General features: G+C 41.9%; 1 protein-coding gene and 3 non-coding genes across 5 annotated transcripts; 2 read left to right on the forward strand and 2 right to left on the reverse strand.

Moving 5' to 3' along the window:
• Positions 1–3,216: 3,216 nt before the first annotated feature.
• Positions 3,217–3,289, reverse strand: trnav-cac (transfer RNA valine (anticodon CAC)). Its single transcript has one exon. It is a non-coding gene; the product is annotated as a tRNA-Val (tRNA).
• A 350-nt stretch (positions 3,290–3,639) lies between these two features.
• On the reverse strand, positions 3,640–3,712 carry trnav-cac (transfer RNA valine (anticodon CAC)). Its single transcript has one exon. It is a non-coding gene; the product is annotated as a tRNA-Val (tRNA).
• A 1,281-nt stretch (positions 3,713–4,993) lies between these two features.
• On the forward strand, positions 4,994–5,066 carry trnav-aac (transfer RNA valine (anticodon AAC)). Its single transcript has one exon. It is a non-coding gene; the product is annotated as a tRNA-Val (tRNA).
• Positions 5,067–5,401: 335 nt separating this feature from the next.
• Positions 5,402–19,260, forward strand: LOC139375898 (serine/threonine kinase 25b). 2 transcript variants are annotated; one of them, XM_071117853.1, is made up of 12 exons: positions 5,443–5,821; positions 11,217–11,447; positions 11,636–11,692; positions 11,982–12,090; positions 16,760–16,917; positions 17,293–17,478; positions 17,842–17,987; positions 18,193–18,298; positions 18,385–18,456; positions 18,577–18,713; positions 18,818–18,832; positions 18,937–19,260. In XM_071117853.1, the coding sequence occupies exons 1-12, from the start codon at positions 5,792–5,794 to the stop codon at positions 18,974–18,976; spliced, it is 1,287 nt and encodes a 428-aa protein (XP_070973954.1). In that variant the 5' UTR covers positions 5,443–5,791; the 3' UTR covers positions 18,977–19,260. The 2 variants fall into 2 exon arrangements, with proteins under 2 accessions (XP_070973955.1, XP_070973954.1); XM_071117854.1 differs by lacking the exon at positions 18,818–18,832 and having other exon boundaries at positions 5,402–5,821.
• Positions 19,261–21,052: the final 1,792 nt, after the last annotated feature.

Here is a 21,052-nt window from a genome sequence, read left to right on the forward strand (position 1 = left end):
CTTCCACACCGATCTCGACAAACCATTTCTGTATGGACCTCGCTTTGTGCATGGGTGACATTGTCATGCTGAAACAGGAATGGGCCTTCCCCAAACTTTTCTCCCAAAGTTAGAAGGACAGAATCATCTCAAATGCCATTCTATTCTGTAGCGTTAAGGTTTCCCTTTACTGAAACTAAGGGGCCTAGCCTGAACCATGAAAAACAGCCGCCAACCATTATTCCTCCTCCACCACATTTTAGAGTTGGCATTATGTATTCGGGCAGTTAGCGTTCTCCTGACACCGGTTAGTTGAGGTAATATGTACATGTAGGTAGAGTTATTAAAGTGACTATGCATAGATGCGTAGTGTTGCATCCGAGGACAGATGTTTTTCATGCGTTACGCGCTTCAGCACTCGGTAGTCCTGTTCTGTGTGGCCTACCACTTCCCGGCTGAGCCATTGTTGTGTCTAGAAGTTTCCACTTCACAATAACAGCACTTACAGTTGACAGGAGCAGCTCTAGCAGGGCAGAAATTTTACGAACTGACTTGTTGGAAAGGTGGCATTCTATGACGGTGCCACGTTGAAAGTCACTGAGCTCTTCAGTAAGGCCATTCTTTTCCTAATGTTTGTATTCGGCGATTGCATGGACATGTGCTCAATTTTATACACCTGTCCGCAACAGGTGTGGCTGAACTAACCAAATCCACTAATGTGAAGGGGTGTCCACAAACTTTTATAGTGTAGATTGACAAGGGTGGCATTTTCCTAGTTAAACTGACCAAGATCCGCCTCCAACAAGACATAACACCTCACATAATTCTTCCCCAAAAAGAAACACTGATTGACACTTTGGTTCCTACCCTGTCACAATATTTCCTCTCTGGCGTTTTCATTCGTTGTCATGTCAAACACTGTATTCAAAGTTCCCACTATTAATATAACTACGGATTTAAAATAATCATTATTTGTCCATGTTTCCAACAGCTTACCCAAGGGTTATGATCTAAATCGCAATTGAAACATTTGGTTAAATGTAAAGCCTGGATGATTTGCCAATATCATGTAGCCCTACGTCGCAGTGTGGAAATGATTTCAAATTTCACCCAGCAGAAGCAGGTGCCAGTAAACACTAAATTTGGCACATAACTTTATTGACTTGGCACATTTTCTGTCCAGAGATACTGATAAATAACTATGAGAGATATTTTTTTCTTTGTAGAAATATACTTTTTTGTACATATTACAATCATTTTATAGCCTAGGTTTCATTTACAAACGTCATCGGGTTGCCATCACAGGAGGTTGGTGGCTGCTTAATTGGGGAGAACGGGCTCGTGGTAATGGCTGAAACGGAATCAGTGGAATGGTATCAAATACATCAAACATGGTTTCAATGTGTTTGATGCCATTCCATTTGCTACGTTCCAGCCATTATTATGAGCCATCCTCCCCTCAGCAGCCTCCACTGGTTGCCATCTTCATGAAACAGAAACGAGCAAAAAGTCAGTGGTTGTATTTGATTAACGTATATTGAAAAGTATGCATTTCAGCAAACAAAAGGCACGCAACAACAGAGGACACATTTTTTTTTTTCATAGGTACGTGGTAGGTGTTTCATAATGACATTTTATTTTATTGCCATTGGGCAAATCGATGTAGTCAGAGCTAGATTCCACAAAGCCGGGTCTCTGCTCCACTCTGTTGGTGAAGTTCATCATAAGAGTCTAGTCTCGCAGCGCTGCAGCACTCCACCAACACTAAAGTCATCTAACATAAATCATGTAGTCTATAGTAGAAAGAGTAGTAGCCTGTGTGGTTTTTATGTAGCCTACAGACTGAAGACAAGGTGAAAAACCTGTCGATGTGCCCTTGAGCAAGGCACTTAACCCTAATTTGCTCCAGGAGGGCTGTACTTCTATGGCTTACCATAAAATAACACCTTTCACTGCATGTGACAATACATTTTTATATTTTTTTATTCAATCAAATAGTCTGGTGCCCTATCAAATAGAAATATGCTTCGATTTGAATATGACAATGCAAAGTGACACCTAACTTTTCTATTTTTCGAGTTATTACATCAAACCGATCAGGATGGCAAAGAATGCTGAAGTCATGTCGGCAACAAAAAAACATTCTGTGGGGTGATGTATTATGGAGGACCTGGCTAGCCAGCCTATTCCCTATAATGTAAACTCCAACAGAAATGATTTCAAATGTATAACTTCAAATTAAACCAAAGTGTTTGCACTCATGACTACTGGTTTCAATAAAATTTTCAGCCAACTTGCAAGCAGATTTTTATGAATGTATTGTTACAAATTAACTTGCAAAGGTGCTAGCTAACTAGCCTACTAACATTATGTTAGCACTACCGGTTTTGCTATCAACAGCTAGCTTACAGCTATAATAAAGTAAACCAAATTTTTGCAAATACATAACCTCATCGAACCAGCTATCAACAAATGTTAGCTTTATGCAGTTGTCTTAGCCAGCAAGCTAGCCAGCCAGCTATTAGCCTTGCCAGCCTAGCAAATTTGTGCACCAAACTGAAAATAAATATGCTTTTGTTTTGTTTGGAAAATGGGATCTTTTTTTCAGCTCATGAAAAATTGGACCAACACTTTACATGTTTGTTTATACTTTTGCTCAGTATAGAATCAATTAGTAGACTGCAAATAGACTGCAGTCATCCAGAACAACAGAAGCTTTTACGCTAGACTCAGTGTTGTATTCTTGAAAGGCATTTAGGCCTTTGGGAGTTCTGCATCACTGGGCATCTCACAGCTGGATTTTCCTTTGTAGTCTGTTATCATCTGCAAACCCTGCCATATACGACGAGCGTCGGAGCCAGTATAATAGGCTTCCACCTTTCTCCTATATTGTCATTTTGCATGTTCGATGTCTCATTGGAGGTCGTAGCGGGCTTATTTATATGGGTCCATGTCCGTGTCCCGTTCCTTGTAATCGGTAGCTCTAGCCTTTAACCCAGCATGCATACCTTCATATACTTACTGTGGGGACGACGTAGTCTATGCACTTATTGATGAAGCCTGTGACAAATGTGGTAAACTAGCCTAGCCTCTGTTTCATCGGAAACACTTCCGTATTATAATTGCATTGCTGCTGTTTTTTTATATAAAGAAATGTTCAAGACTGATCTATTTATGTAGCCCGTTCAATTTGTTAGTTTATTTTCAGTTATCGGCTCTGTCAATTTAGTTAAAATGTGTTTCCGCCCGGTCTCGAACCGGGGACCTTTCGCGTGTGAGGCGAACGTGATAACCACTACACTACGGAAACCTTAAAAAATATTAGTTAGGTGTAATTTTGACTGGGTGAAGGGTTCGTCGCGCTCAGAATGTAATGAAGTCAGAAATTGCTTTGTCTATCACCGTTGCTTTTCCACTGGTTATTTGAAGAAATGTCTAAGACAGTTCCATTCATGTATACTGTAGTCCAGATTTACGATTTACGATAACCCAGCATGGATACCTTCATATAGTCACTGTGGGGATGACGTAGTCTATGCACTTATCATTGCATTGCTGCTGTTTTTTATTTAAAGAAATGTTCAAGCCGGTTCTATCTATGTAGCCCTATGCATGTGTTGTCTATTTTCAGTTATTGTCCCCATCTATTTTGTTAAAATGTGTTTCCGCCCGGTTTCGAACCGGGGACCTTTCGCGTGTGAGGCGAACGTGATAACCACTACACTACGGAAACTGAGATACAAGAGGACTTGGGTATGAGTTTGAGTGGTTGGGGAGGTTCGTTGCGCTTGGAATCTAATGAAAGGGAGAGGTCGCTTGGTCTATTTCCATCAATGGTGGAAAAAGTACCCAACTATTATACTTGAGTATTATTAGTATTATTAGTTATTAATAGAAAGTTAAAAGTCAAAGTCACCCAGGAAAATAACACTTGAGTAAAAGTCTAAAAGTATTTGGTTCTAAATACACTTAAGTATCAAAAGTAAATGTAATTGCTCAAATATACTTAAGTATCAAAAGTAGTAGTATAAATACTTTCAAATTCCTTCTTTTAAGCAAAGCAGATGGCACCATTGTCTTGTTTTAGAAATGTATGGATAGCCAGGGACACACGTCAACATAATTTACTAAAGATGCACTTGTGTTTAGAGTGTCTGCCAGATCAAAGGCAGTAGGGATGACTGTTTGAATGTTAAATGACGAGACAGAGGCATTGATGCGAGTAACCAGTCTTGTTCAGTACATGGCAACACCTCCGGGTATCTCAAGCACCCCGGTAAAACACAGGAGTTGCAGTAATGAACATTTACCAACAGATGGCATCACTGTGCCATCTTACACCCATAACAATGACCATGTTTTTCTTGATAAGTGCGTGAATTGGACCATTTCCTGTCCTGCTAAGCATTCAAAATGTAACGAGTTCTTTGGGTGTCAGGTAAAATGTATGGAGTAAAAAGCACATCATTTTCTTTAGGAATGTAGTAAAGTAAAAGTTGCCCAAAATATAAATAGTAAAGTAAAGTACAGATACCCCCCAAAAAACGACTTAAGTAATACTTTCAGGTAATTGTACTTAAGTACTTTACACCACGGATTACCATGGCATTTCCACTGGTTATTTGAAGAAATGTCCAAGACGGTTTTATTTATGTATACTGTAGGCCACGGATCATCAACTAAATTTAGCCGCGGGCGGATTTTTTCCTTGAGCGGATTGTTAGGGGACCAAAACATAATTACAAATCATTTGTAAACTGCAAATTGACCACAAAAAGCCCAAACAGATATAATATTTGACTAAAACACAATCATTTCAAACCTTGCTTACATTTGTATACCATCACATATATCTTTATTATGCGTGGGAATACTTGTAACAGATTTCCAAAGCATGGATTGCTGTCATACCATGTCCATTGACTGCCAACACCACAGAGTAAGGAAAACAGTAATTTTGTAATTCTGGGTGAACTATCGATTTAACTGCATTTAGGGAATGTATTTCGTACTTGTTTCCGTAGTGTAGTGGTTATCACGTTCGCCTAACACGCGAAAGGTCCCCGGTTCGAGACCGGGCGGAAACACTTTTTCCAAAATTTGACAGTACCCTAGGTCTCAGAACAAATACATTGACGAAATAAATAGAAGGGACTTGGACATTTCTTCAATCACATTACGTAATAACCATTTAATAATAATTCCCCTTTGGGATATACAGAATTATTCAGTTTGAAACAAACCACCTTGGAGTTACATATTTACTGCGTTGCATGATATAGTTGTTTATGTAACAACCTGCTACAATTGGAGATAAATGGCAACAGTGTATGTGTATGATACGATGAACTGTTGATAAAATGTACTTTGTGTCTGACGCGACTGCGCGTTGAAATACAACTCCCACAACCCTGCACTCCGTGAAAGACGCAAGTGCGCATGCGCTGTTCAACCCATTATTTTGTCCTCCTCAAGCCACAAATAAAGAACAGGCTGAGTGTTCTTTGATATGAATTAAATATTAATATACGGAAACATTTAGTTCCTGTTCAATGTCACTCTTATACATGGAGTTACACGATACATAGCTTTGCATTTTGGCCGGGCTGTAAAGCCCGCCGTCGGGGGATTCGAGGCCGAAAACACTGCGGAGTGACAGCACGATAGCTTGGGTGTTTAGCTATTTGGTTAGCTAGCCTGCTAACGGAAGGGGTTCGAGAGGAGGGAAAATAAGATAGAGGAATTTTGACAACTCCGTCTTTCAGGCAGAAAGGGCTGCGGCTGCCCTTTTCCTGTCAAACCTGCCGAGCGGATGGCGCACCTACGCGACATGCAGAACCAGGTAGGTAGCCTAATCTGTAGGGACTGTCACCCCGTTTAGCCAAGGCGAACCCCGATGACTGCGAGGCATTCGATTAATAGATGGGCGGGTTTATGTGGGTGGGGGCGCCTAGCTAAATCATTACACACTGACACAGACGACAGGAGATTTCGAAGATAGCGGAGATGTACACACCCATCCGAAATCCATTCAGCCTCCAATGTTTAATCTTGTCTCTGTCAACAACACACATCCTCCTAATCCCCATCAAGTAAACCAGCTAACCAATAACATTGTCGGTTATTTGCACGACTTATATTGTAGCCTATTTGGACAACATATGATCAAATGACCTTTCTAAACTAATAACCTCTTACAAATAGATCATCTAAAACCAGAATGGCCAAATGTCTTGACAGATCCAGTTTACGTGCTAATAAAGCCTGTATTTGTGCCTCTTACTAAGTCCTATGTTGTCACTGCTTTCCTGTGGAGCAGAATTCCAGGCTGGACCCTGAGGAATACTTCAAGCAGGAGCACATTGGGAATATTCAATTTTATTTGGAATGGGAACCAGACAAAATTAAAAGGGCCTATTTATATAATGAATATGAATTCGGAGAGCAGAAATGATTAAATCATTAATTACACCTCTCACTAAAGGCTTCAGCGAAACAAAAGTTATACTTAAATCCAAACGAGTTCTCTAGTAAATGAATATGAATGTCTCACTCCATGATAAAGAATGGCCTTTTTCCTTTTATTCAGATTACAACCTCAATAACTTTGAGGTTTTTCTTTAAGTATCTTTGTAAATTATATCATAAATAGGATTGGTGGAGTTATGTCACACATGAAGCTAACTAAATATATGGAAATGTCTGCTCTCCCCAAAATTACAACCAATTAATTGCAGCATAACTGCAAAAGTGGAAGGGGGGGAAAAGTAGGGAACTTGTCTGTCGGCCCTGCATTGAAGACCATAATTGTTTAAAGAAAATTGTGATAAAAGTATAACAGTTTCATTTAAGGACCAAAAAAATGACAGCTGTGCCATATAGATTGCAAAATAGTTGGAGAGAGATTTGTGACGTACCGATTCCATGGCACATGGTTTATGAACTGATACGCAAAACGATGCCGGATTCAAAACGTAGAATTTTTCAATTTAAATTATTATACAAAATTCTTGCAAACAATAAAATGTTATATAGGCTGTATCACATCCGGCTGTGATTGGGAGTCCTATAGGGCGGTGCACAATTGGCTCAGCGTTGTCCAGGTTTGGCCGTCATTGTAAATAAGAATTTGTTCTTAACTGACTTGCCTAGTTAAATAAAAAATAAAATAAATGTAAAAAAATAAATATATGGGGGATACAACCTTCCCAGCTCTGCAGATGTTGCTGCAAAGAGACAGAATCATTAGATCATTTGTTTTGGTACTGTCCATATGTAGCTTGTTTTTGGTCACAGGTCCAGGAACGGCTGAAGAATTGCAACATTTACCTGGAGCTAACTCTGCAGATAGTACTACTGGGTGATTTGAAAAGTAATATTCAAACGATTAATAATACTTCTAGAAAATATTTTAATTTATTTAGAATCTGTAGAAATTATGAGAATAGAAAGGTTCAGAACTTTTGTGAAAGATCACACCACAGTTAAATTATATGGCAAATAGAGATCCAATATGGATGGTGTTAAGAGATAGATGGGAGGGGTTGAATGGAGCTGAAGGTTGGGACTAATAACTAGATAACTAATGTAAAACATACTGTGTCTGTAAAACGTATATAGGTTCAGAACTATGGTGAAAGAAATAGATGGGAGAGATTGAGGTTAGAGGAAGGCCAGAACCAACAACATATAACTACTGTAAAATAGATTGTGCCTGTAAAAACTATATAGTACATATAAAGCTGGAAGCAGAAGCCTAAGTGTTGTTGTTCACTAGTTTACTCCAATTAGGGGTGGGGTGGTAGGATTAGAACATAATAAAGGAAAATATATTGATTGGCACTGTGTATATACAACTCATTCCAGGGTTTTTCTTTATTTTTTACATTGTAGAATAATAGTGAAGACAAACTATGAAATAACACATATGGAATCATGTAGTAACCAAAAAAGTGTTAAATCTAAATATATTTGATATTTTAGATTCTTCAAAGTAGCCACCATTTGTCCAAACTTTTGACTGGTACTGTGTATGTATGTACAGTGGGGAGAACAAGTATTTGATAAACTGCCGATTTTGCAGGTTTTCCTACTTACAAAGCATGTAGAGGTCTGTAATTTTTTATCACACTTCAACTGTGAGAGACGGAATCTAAAACAAAAATCCAGAAAATCACATTGTATGATTTTTAAGTAATTCATTTGCATTTTATTGCATGACATAAGTATTTGATACATCAGAAAAGCATAACTTAATATTTGGTACAGAAATCTTTGTTTGCAATTACAGAGATCATACGTTTCCTGTAGTTCTTGACCAGGTTTGCACACACTGCAGCAGGGATTTTGGCCCACTCCTCCTCCATAAAGACCTTTTCCAGATCTTTCAGGTTTCGAGGCTGTCGCTGGGCAATACAGACTTTCAGCTCTCTCCAAAGATTTTCTATTGGGTTCAGGTCTGGAGACTGGCTAGGCCACTCCAGGACCTTGAGATGCTTCTCACGGAGCCACTACTTAGTTGCCCTGGCTGTGTGTTTCGGGTTGTTGTCATGGTGGAATACCCAGCCACGACCCATCTTCAATGCTCTTACTGAGGGAAGGAGGTTGTTGGCCAAGATCTCGCGATACATGGCCCCATCCATCCTCCCCTCAATACGGTGCAGTCGTCCTGTCCCCTTTGCAGAAAAGCATCCCCAAAGAATTATGTTTCCACCTCCATGCTTCACGGTTGGGATGGTGTTCTTGGGGTTGTACTCATCCTTCTCATCCAAAAAGCTCTATTTTTGTCTCATCAGACCACATGACCTTCTCCCATTCCTCCTCTGGATCATCCAGATGGTCATTGGCAAACTTCAGACGGGCCTGGACATGTGCTGGCTTGAGCAGGGGGACCTTGCGTGCGCTGCAGGATTTTAATCCATGACGGCGTAGTGTGTTACTAATGGTTTTCTTTGAGACTGTGGTCCCAGCTCTCTTCAGGTCATTGACCAGGTCCTGCTGTGTAGTTCTGGGCTGATCCCTCACCTTCCTCATGATCATTGATGCCCCACGAGGTGAGATCTTGCATGGAGCCCCAGACCGAGGGTGATTGACCATCATCTTGAACTTCTTCCATTTTCGAATAATTGCGCCAACAGTTGTTGCCTTCTCACCAAGCTGCTTGCCTATTGTCCTGTAGCCCATCCCAGCCTTGTGCATGTCTACAATTTTATCACTGATGTCCTTACACAGCTCTCTGGTCTTGGCCATTGTGGAGAGGTTGGAGTCTGTTTGATTGAGTGTGTGGACAGCTGTCTTTTATACAGGTACCGAGTTCAAACAGGTGCAGTTAATACAGGTAATGAGTGGAGAACAGGTCTGTGAGAGCCGGAATTCTTACTGGTTGGTAGGTGATCAAATACTTATGTCATGCAATAAAATGCAAATTAATTACTTAAAAATCATACAATGTGATTTTCTGGATTTTTGTTTTAGATTCCGTCTCTCACAGTTGAAGTGTACCTATGATAAAAATTACAGACCTCTACATGCTTTGTAAGTAGGAAAACCTGCAAAATCGGCAGTGTTATCAAATACTTGTTCTCCCCACTGTATGTATGTGTATATACACTCAGCAAAAAAAGAAACGTCCTCACTGTCAACTGCGTTTATTTTCAGCAAACTTAACATGTGTAAATATTTGTATGAACATAACAAAATTCAACAACTGAGACATAAACTGAACAAGTTCCACAGACATGTGGCTAACATAAATTTAATAATATGTCCCTGAACAAAGGGAGGGGGGGTGAAAATCAAAAGTAACAGTCAGTATCTGGTGTAGCCACCAGCTGCATTAAGTACTGCAGTGCATCTCCTCCTCATGAACTGCACCAGATTTGCCAGTTCTTGCTGTGAGATGTTACCCCACTCTTCCACCAAGGCACCTGCAGTGCCCGGACATTACTGGGGGGAATGGCCCTAACCCTCACCCTTCGATCCAACAGGTCCCAGAAGTGCTCAATGGGATTGAGATCCGGGCTCTTCGCTGGCCATGGCAGAACACTGACATTCCTGTCTTGCAGGAAATCACGCACAGAACGAGCAGTATGGCTGGTGGCATTGTCATGCTGGAGGGTCATGTCAGGATGAGCCTGCAGGAAGGGTACCACATGAGGGAGGAGGATGTCTTCCCTGTAACGCACAGCGTTGAGATTGCCTGCAATGACAACAAGCTCAGTCCGATGATGCTGTGACACACCGCCCCAGACCATGACGGAGTCTCCGCCTCCAAATCGATCCCGCTCCAGAGTACAGGCCTCGGTGTAAAGCTCATTCCTTCGACGATAAACGCGAATCCGACCATCACCCCTGGTGAGACAAAACTGCGACTCGTCAGTGAAGAGCACTTTTTGACAGTCCTGTCCAGCGACGGTGGGTTTGTGCCCATAGGCGACGTTGTTGCCGGTGATGTCTGGTGAGGACCTGCCTTACAACAGGCCTACAAACCCTCAGTTCAGCTTCTCTCAGCCTATTGCAGACAGTCTGAGCACTGATGGAGGGATTGTGCGTTCCTGGTGTAACTCTGGCAGTTGTTGTTGCCATCCTGCACCTGTCCCGCAGGTGTGATTTTCGGATGTACCGATCCTGTGCAGGTGTTGTTACACGTGGTCTGCCACTGCGAGGACGATCAGCTGTCCGTCCTGTCTCCCTGTAGCTCTGTCTTAGGCGTCTCACAGTACGGACATTGCAATTTATTGCCCTGGCCACATCTGCAGTCCTCATGCCTCCTTGCAGCATGCCTAAGGCATGTTCACGCAGATGAGCAGGGACCCTGGGCATCTTTCTTTTGGTGTGTTTCAGAATCAGTAGAAAGGCTTCTTTAGTGTCATAAGTTTTCATAACTGACCTTAATTGCCTACCGTCTGTAAACTGTTAGTGTCTTCACGACCGTTCCACAGGTGCATGTTTATTAATAGTTTATGGTTCATTGGACAAGCATGGGAGACAGTGTTTAAACCCTTTATAATGAAGATCTGTGAAGTTATTTGGATTTTTATGAATTATCTTTGAAAGACAGGGTCCTGAAAAAGGGACATTTCTTTTTTTGCTAAGATTGGGATTGGAAGTGATACAGACAATTACATTGATGGAAGCTACAATCTCTCTGCAATATTAAAGCTGATCTACCCCATAAAATAATATTTAAAAAAGCTTACTAAGTCCTTCTATGTTGTCACTGCTTTCCTGTGGAGCAGAATTCCAGGCTGGATCCTGAGGAATACTTCACCAAGCAGGAGCGCATTGGGAAGGGCTCCTTTGGAGAGGTCTACAAGGGCATCAACAACCGCACCAAAGAGGTAGTGGCCATCAAGATCATTGACCTGGAGGAAGCCGAGGACGAGATCGAAGACATACAGCAGGAGATCACTGTACTGAGTCAGTGTGACAGCCCCTTTGTCACCAAGTACTATGGCTCCTACCTGAAGGTAAAGCTAAACGCATAGATCGACAGAGACTGAAAGAGAGACACACACACACAGACATACATACAATAATATACACCAATATATACACACGCACACAAACTCACACACTCTGAATCTTCTGCCTATGTTCAGGTCAAATCTCACAGCAATCCTTAGCATTGAAAACGTCTCGGTCTCTGTTTCTCCAGGGCACTAAGCTGTGGATCATCATGGAGTATTTGGGTGGGGGATCAGCTCTGGACCTGGTAAGACAATGCCTTTCCTAATTGCCCCTGAGGGGATAAGTACAATTGTATTTAATTGAGTCAATGCCAATTGTTTGATTCATAAATGCTGACTTAGATGTCTGATTAATAAATTCTAACTTACAATACAAATGCATGAGTTGGAGGATGTACACAGCACACGTATTTAGCAATAATTTAAATAGGCTCTCAGCAAGAAACTCTCCCTTTCTCCCTCCCCCCGTTTTCTCTTTCTTTCTCTCCCATTATCTCTCTCTCTGTCCCTCCCCAACTATTTATCTCACTTCAGCTACGTCCTGGGCCTCTAGAAGAGACCTATATTGCCACCATACTGAGGGAAATACTGAAGGGACTGGAGTACCTGCACTCTGAGAGGAAGATCCACAGAGATATCAAAGGTTCAGGCTGCTCCCTTTGGTCCTCTATCAATCTGTCTATGCAACAGGACAGCACCCCCTAACAGAATCCCCCAACCATCGAAATGATACCCTGAGCCTGCACTCTCCTGGCGGTTTACGTAGTGTCGTGGTTATCACGTTCGCCTAACACGCAAAAGGTCCCCGGTTCAAAACCGGGCATAAACATATTTTCAAAAAGTAAATAGCAGCTGCTGTTCTGCGGAACCGAGTTTTCGTTCCCCCGAACTAAAGGTCTCAGTGTCTGCACATGTGTTTTATCTACTTGACACAAAGTCTCTGCTCTACTTGTAGAGAACAGGGGTGTATTCATTAGCCAGATTCTATTGAAAAACGCTGCCGTTGTGAAACGTTTTTTAACGGAAACCATTTACTCCAAACAGAAAACATTTTACAACGAAAACAAGAGTTTCTATTGGACAAATTCATGTAGGTCCCTCCCCGTTTTGTTTGCTCTGTTTGCTTCCATTTGGTTCCTAGAGTAAACGGTAAGCAGTTTCCGTTGCAATACGTTTTGCAACAGAATACGACTAATGAACACACTCCAGGCTACTCTGGCGAAAGCTGAATCAATGTCTGCAAGATCACATAATGATAGTATTATACATAACACAACCTAATAAAATAGGATAGTATGACATTACTGTAAGACAAAAACACCACTACATCTTTCTCTCGTGGCCAAAACTGAACAGCGCACCACGAGGCAAAATGCTACAGTTTGCTAACACCATCTGCTTTGAAATTCGCTCACTGTACATCATTAAAAACAACACTGTAGGCTACTTCGAAACAACACTGTGTTACTCAAGAAGATCTAAGTATCCCCATGAAACTGATTGAGATCAACTGGTTAGTAGCGGATGGACGTTTCACCGATAAAACTTGAAGAATTATAATCTGCGATTAACAGAAAAATGTGAAGGGAGAGACCAAATGTGTGTGGAAAGTAGAGGTAAAGAAACACATGCGCAGAACGTGAAATGCACACGAGCAAGTTCGGGACCTTCAATCAGGGTAAAAAAGTTGTTTACGCAGCCACTCCGATATGTACACTCAAGTGCCAGTTTACTAGGTACACCCATTTAGTACCGGGTGGGAAACCCCTTAGCCTCCAAAACAGCCTGACTTCTTGGGGGCATAGATTCTAAAAGGTGTGGTATCAAGGGACCTAAAGTGTGACAGGAAAATATTCCCCACATCATTACACCACTGCCACCAGTCTGTAACGTTGACACCAGGCAGAATGGGCCATGGACTCAAGCTGCTTACGCTAAATCCTGACTCTGCCATCAGCATGACGCAACAGGAACCGTGATTCGTCGGACCAGGCAATGTTTTTCCACTCCTCAATTGTCCAGTGTTGGTGATCGCACGTCCACTTGAGCAGCTTCTTCTTGTTTTTAGCTGATAGGAGTGGAACCCGGTGTGGTCGTCTGCTGCAATAGCCCATCCATGACAAGGACCGACGAGTTGTGCATTCTGAGATGCTGTTCTGCACACCACTGTTGTACTGCACCGTTATAACGATCCATTTTCATGAACGGGGTGGTGTACCTAATAAACTGGCCACTGAGTGTATATGTAGACAAAATCAAATAACTTGATATACTGGTACATACTTTATCATGTGGGATCATTTTACCTGCCAGTTCACTTCAGTTTCCATAGTGTAGTGATTATCACATTCACCTCACAGTTCAAAACCGTGTGGAAACATGTTTTAATAAAATAGATATGGGCCGATGACTGAAAATAAACACGCATACATACAGTAGACCTATACAGTATATACAATAAGTAGAACAGTTTTGGACATTTCTTCAAATGACCAGCAACAATGAAATGGTAATAGGTTAAGCAATATTCTGCATGTGATACTCATAAACCTGCTACTCCGAAAGCACAAAGAATTCATTAGGTTCTGAGAGTGATAAATATTAAATCTTGCAGTTGAGTTTATGTAAAGTTCACAAGAAATGGGCCTGCCAATAACAATAATTCTTATTCCAATCTCCCATTATAGTTTTGTTAAAGAGATTTTCCGGTACTATTTTAGCGTAGTAGTTCTGAAAGTAGCGCCCATGAGCCAAAAGTGATCCCCAAAGATTGCGTACTACGTCACAAATGTGTACCGCGTCATTGCTCTCTCTACTGTGTTTGCATTGTGCTAGCTGTCACTCAAATGGCAAGGGGCTGAAGCTCATTGGCTGAAACTCAAATTGCTAGGGGGCTGGCTCACGTGGGGGTGAATGTAGGAAAAATGGCGCAGCACATCTTCCAGAAAACAGTCGCTTTCAAACTTGGGATTTTGTGGCAACTTGAGCTAAGACAGTAACTCTCCTCATACACTACATGGTATGTGGACACCCCTTAAAATTAGTGGATTTGGCTATTTCAACCACATCCGTTGCTGACCGGTGTATAAAATCGAGCACTCAGCAATGCAATGTCCATAGACAAACATTAGCAGTAGAATGGCCTTACTGAAGAGCTCAGTGACTTTCAGTGGCACAGTCATAGGATGCCACCTTTCCAACAAGTCAGTCAGTCAAAACATTTTCAACTGTAGGTGCTGTTATTGTGAAGTGGAAACGTCTAGGAGCAACAACAGCTCAACCGCAAAGTGGTAGGCCACACAAGCTCACGGAACGGGACCACTGAAGCACGTAGCGCATAAAAATAGTCTATCCTCGGTTGCAACACTCACTACTGAGTAACAAACTGCCTCTGGAAGCAACTTCAGCACAATAATTGTTCGTCGGGAGCTTCATGAAATGGGTTTACATGGCCGAGCATCCACACAAGCCTAAGATCACCTTGCGCAATGCCAAGCGTCGGCTAGACTGGTGTAATGGAGTGATGAATTACACTTCACCATCTGGCAGTCTGACGGACTAATCTTGGTTTAGCGCATGTTAATGCCCTTGATTTTGGAATGAGAAGTTTGACAAACAGGTGTCCACATATTTCTGGTTATGTAGTGTATATTATGCAGGTATGATCTACACGTTCACACATCCAGCCAAACAAAAAATGCAAAGTACCTGAGCATGTCTTTAATAGTTGAAAAAATACTAAAGACTGATCTGGGAAGACCATGTAGAACTGGGCCTTAGTAGAAAACTATATGTGCCAGTGGATATGAGGTTCAGCCGACACAGATCTGTCCAGTCCAAGATGTCTTCAGAACAGGTTTATTACAGATGCTGGGTTTAACCACACTCCTTGTTTTGACTGCCTACTGTGTAAGTGTGTGTAAAAGTGGTCTTATTGAAGCCATTGGATGCTGGTGAGGGGAGGACGGCTCATAATAATGAATGGAATGGCGTTAATGGAATGGTATCAAACACATGGAAACCAGGTCTTTGATGTCTTTGAGACCATTCCATTCATTCTGTTACAGGCATTACTATGAGTCCATCCTCCCCATTTAAAGTGCCACCAGCCACCACTGATGAAGGAATAGAAAGGAAAGAAATAACCATTAGTATTGGCTTACATGACATACCATAGAGTAGACTGTGGGGGTATACAGAATATATTATGACAAGGTACTGCTCTGCCATGGTATAATGCAAGGGGCAATGCCAAATACACTTTACAAATTACAGATTAAAGATCCATTTACTGGTAAGTAAACGTGACTGGAATGTATCTAAGGTCTTGCATGAGACCAGAACCAACGTGAAATAGTGGCCAACTGCTTCATGTGGAAAGGGACAGGCTTTTAGGCTATATGCAACATTTGGCTACATACAGTACCTACATGAGGCTACATAAAATAATCTAAATGTCCACAAACACGGCTATAACTTTAACCTGACAACATGAGTAAAATAATATGCCTAAAACGATATAGCGTTACTTATGTGCTATACCAAGACCAACAAGCTAATGTTAAGATGACTGGCTGACATATTGGCTTAGCTAGCTTGCAATTGCATGAAGCACATGGAAAAGGAAAACATGTTACCATAAACATGGTAAATAACTGAACTGCCTTAGCAAGCAATGACATGTCACAGTACTTACAATTAGATGCATGCACTAACTGCAGGTTACATTCAATAAAGTTGAGGAACAGTCCAAGGAGCTTCTGACTTCGATCTCACTCTGAAGACGGCCCGGCTCAGTCAGGTTCACCGGGAATGACGAACTGTGATTGGCTGATATAGGTACTACTAATAAAAATAAAGGGTGTTGGGCAAGTACAACAAACTATTAGATTGGGGCTGCTGAAACGACTAGCTAACTGTTAATTAATGGTGCTCTTTAGCTAACTGGGTAGTGTTGTGATCTAACGTTACTGATATACAACATATATATTGTTCAATCTTGTTATTACATGTCGTTACAGTGTTTAAACAGTAGATGTTCTGATTCATCAGGGGCTGGAGATTTTGCAGGAGAATCATCCATACAAACTGATTTCTACAAAGCAATAGCTGTAGGCCAATAGATCAACATAGAGAACATTAATTGCCATCTTCTTTTTGAATGATGTAAGTGTTGTGATGATATCTATTAAATGTAAGTTCTCACTGTAAGTCACTTTGGATAAAAGCGTCTAAGTGGCATTTATTATTATTATTATATATTGACCACCAACCTTGCTGTCTCCCTCCCCTTCTCCCTCTCTCTGTGGCAGCTGCCAATGTGCTGCTGTCAGAGCAAGGCGACGTGAAGCTGGCAGATTTTGGCGTGGCGGGCCAGCTGACCGACACCCAGATCAAGAGGAACACATTCGTGGGCACTCCCTTCTGGATGGCGCCCGAGGTCATCAAACAGTCGGCGTACGACTTTAAGGTCAGCAGCCCCCACGGAGTTGGCAGTTGGCTCAAATATGTCCTAGTCTGTAGGGTTGGTTGTCAGCAGGGTTTATTTCTGTTAGTTCAGGATATTCAATGAAACTCCAATCTGAGAATAGCCTCTTATTGTCAATGAAAATGTTTCTATTTTTGAATTGGAAGATCGTTTCACTTCCTTAATTGACTGAATTGAGGTGGAATTTACATGAATCCTGCTGCTGCTTATTTGTTTTTGATGTCAGCCTCTTTAAACATGTTCAGCACATCCCATATGAATTCTGTACACATAAATATCAAGTGTGTCTGTGTGTGAGCACATATGTTTTTATCTGTGTATACTTGGCTGTCTTACACTTGTCTGGCTTCCTCCTAGGCGGATATCTGGTCCCTGGGCATCACGGCCATTGAGCTGGCCAAAGGGGAGCCCCCCAACTCAGACCTGCACCCCATGAGGGTCCTCTTCCTCATTCCGAAGAACACCCCTCCCACCCTGGAGGGATCCTACAGCAAGCCCTTCAAAGAGTTTGTGGAGGCCTGCCTCAATAAAGACCCGCGCTTTGTGAGTCAATTCATTTCTCCATTGACAATGATTTTCTGTTTGAGTGCTAGGCTTAATCTGGGTTCTGGGAAACTGGTTCTGAGAAGTCTACCTGATTGAGGGGACTAGCAGTAGACAACCTATCATGAGCATGACTTTGTAGGCAGCCTTCCATAAAAGAGAACATGGGTACTTACTCTGTTATAAGCATTTGTTTGTTTCATTTATAGAAATAAACTTACAATACCTCTATGGTGCTGCTGGTGCACCTATATTTAGAGTTTTATCATAAAAATACCAACTTAATTTCTAAAGCGCTCAAAGCAGTCATATTTAGTATGGGAATGAATGCGTGTCTTTGTACTATGCTCTTTCCCTCCATAGAGGCCAACAGCCAAGGAGCTGGTGAAGCACAAGTTCATTACACGCTACACCAAGAAGACAGCCTACCTGTCGGAACTCATCGACCGCTACCGTCGCTGGAGGTCCGAGGGCCACGGGGAGGAGTCCAGCTCAGACGACTCAGATATGTGAGGCCCTTAACACACCCACAAGCGCAGACATATACAGTGCACAATGGATGAAGCAGTTTTGAAACACACACACAGACAACCTAACCAACATATTGAATATTTCTGACTGGCTGTAGATATATAACATGCAGTTCTCTATTTTACGTGGTACTGAATTAAACATTTCAAACAGACCTACTGTCTCCTTCTCTTCTTCTTACAGGGATGCTGATGGTGACGACAACCAGAGTCCCGTGTGGACCTTCCCCACAGTCCGACCCAGCTCCATGAACAAACTACAGAAGGGATACACACACTCCGATACAGAGGTGAGACCATGTTGGTGCACATTTAAACACACAAACAAATGGTTTGGGCTGGGACACTGAAGTCATTTGTCTCTGTTTTTTTTTAGTCTGCAGATTCGGTGAAACGCCAACCCAAGTCACAGTGTCTGTCGGCATTGGTCACTCCCATTTTCAAAGAGGTAACAAGTTACAGAAGTTACTCATTAGAATGTCCACATTGTGTGGACAATACAATTTTCCTTTTCTATTAACTTTATATCTATGCTGAAATGGAACTAATCCCTGTTTGTCCTGTCCAGTTAAAGGAGAAGCGGAGGGCTGCTGGAGGTGGCGTGGGGGCCATCGAAGAGCTGGAGAACGCCTTTAACCTGGCCGAGGAGTCTTGTCCCGGCATCTCAGACCGTCTCGTCACACACATGATGGAGAGGGTCTGCAGGTGAGTCTGGCTTCAAGCACACCCACACACACAATTCCAATACACTTCAATGACATCCTTTTCTCATCTCTTGTCCTTTGTGACTAACCCCACTGATCTGAAAGGACAAAGAATAAAAGGTGAGGAATGACTATAAGGACACAGATGAGTGCGATTCATTGGAGTCTTATCACTTCAGTGTCACCTAGTCACTCATTTAAATCTACCCTCTTCTATTCATCAGGTTCTCTCTCAATGGTAACACCACCCCCTCCTCGCGGTGAACCCCTGCTGGCTGCTACTCCAAATCCCCTTCCGTCTACTTCTATTCCCCGTCAGACCGTCCAACATCCCCCCCCCCCATGGACCACGAAAACCCCTCCTCTGCCCCCTAGTCCACCTGACCAATCTCCCAGAGAACTTTTAATTAGTTTAATTATATTTTTACAGTTTTTCTTTATAGAACGGAGAGTATTTAAGAAAAAAGAAAGCCATGACATTAAGAGTGCTGTGTATACCTGTTAGATCGAGAGAGAAACAATCCTAAAATAAAGTCTATGGAAACGTCTATGGGTTTGTGAGCTTGTCTGTTGCATCACATGCATGGGTGTTGTAGGTTTTCTATTCAATGTAATTCAACAAATAAGACCTGGGTAAAATACATATTTTAAATAATTCAGGTTGTGCACCTTTGGCACTATTCCATTGTGCTTGACACAAATCAAGCACACAAGTATTGCAAGTGTTTGATATACATATTCAATCTGGGTCTGAAGCAAATTCTCTGAACATTTTGTTCAATATAAAAACCACCATCCCAGTTTGATCGGTGGCAAGTTCCCATGTTTCCACCTGTCCGGTTCATTTTTAAGCTCCTTAGCTTTCCTCACACTGGCAGTGAACGGCAGGGCCTCGGGTGACCTTAGTCTTAGCCAGGCCCACTGCTCCGCTGTTGCCAGGTGGTCATAGGTATGAAGACTCCTTGAGAGCGTTCACCATTTTACAAGCGTTTCACTATGGGAACTAGGCTAGTGTTAGGAGTTTGAGTTTATACTTTTTTTCAACCCCCCCCCCCCCCTTCTGACTAGGTTGTACAAACACATACACTGGGTTACAGTATTAAGGACAGGTTTTTGAACATTCTCTGATGTGAAAGGACCATAGTCAAAGTAGCTCGTTTGGCAAAATGTTTGAGAAAAAAAATACTGCTTGCCCTAGATATTTCCATTAAAATTCTGTAAAATGTCATATTATAGATAAAATCAGATATGTCACTGTCATCCCCCATCAAATGCCTGCTGATGCCTACAGAAGATGCTTATTGTCATCTAGTGATGACCCAGACGTGTCCACCAGGATGGCATAGTAGAACTCCGTTGGGGTGTGGGCCATGCCAATCTGATCAAACATTCCCAGTGGGAGGCTCCTTGGCAGCAGCTCTGCTTCAGGACACCGGTGATCAGCAGCACCATGTTCTCAATCATGTAGCATGGAGACAAGGACAAACAAGGGGGGGGGGGGGGGAAATAGTGTAGGCTTAGTTCTAAATCATTTAAAATGCTTCCTTTACTTTCTACGTCAAATCAACCACTGATATACAAAGATATGAGTGAACGTGCAATGAAATATTGCCTTCACTTCCAGTCATCTGTTGCCTTAACATTCAGATCAGTGCTTCTCAATCAAGGGAGAAAGGATTCATTTTTTAGAAACAAACTTGTGGTTAGTATTGTTTTGGCCAGCATACCAACTACTAAGCTTTAAATAATATATACATTTGGATTAGTGTGAGGAGCTCTTATACATGTTCTCTATTGATGAACGTTGTATTTCAAACTGAACAGGATCACTGAACTCATGAATCTAAATAGATGGGCAAATTAATGTGTTTATGTATTTTTTTCCTCCCCAATTTCATGCAATCCAAATTGGTGGGCAAGTAACATTTTTAAAAGAGGAAAGAAGCGGGTGAATGGATCAGTGACGGCCAAAAGCTAGCAGAAAGTGGTAGGAGGAGGAACATACGAATGTCAGGTGAGCATACAAATCATTTGTGTAGTAGATTTGAGCCTAAGGTTACTGGCATACATGTACTTTGTCAAGGAAGGTGTAGCAACTCTGCCTGCCAGAGGCAAGGAGACAGACGTGAGGTTGTGACAATGATGTAGTCGAGGAAGGTGGCGGGGGTGGAGCCGTAGAAGTGAGTTTAGTCAGCATGTTCTCCTTCAGTCTGTGGTCGAAGAGTGACACGGTCAAATCAACCTGACAATATCTTACTGTATCGCGAGTCAGAAGCCACCGGGAGAACATTACCAGACTGAGGATATGGTAATCTGTAAAAAGAAAATCTGGATAGAAGA

This window comes from Oncorhynchus clarkii, chromosome 20 (assembly GCF_045791955.1).
Source record: "Oncorhynchus clarkii lewisi isolate Uvic-CL-2024 chromosome 20, UVic_Ocla_1.0, whole genome shotgun sequence".
NCBI classification, from domain to species: domain Eukaryota; kingdom Metazoa; phylum Chordata; class Actinopteri; order Salmoniformes; family Salmonidae; genus Oncorhynchus; species Oncorhynchus clarkii.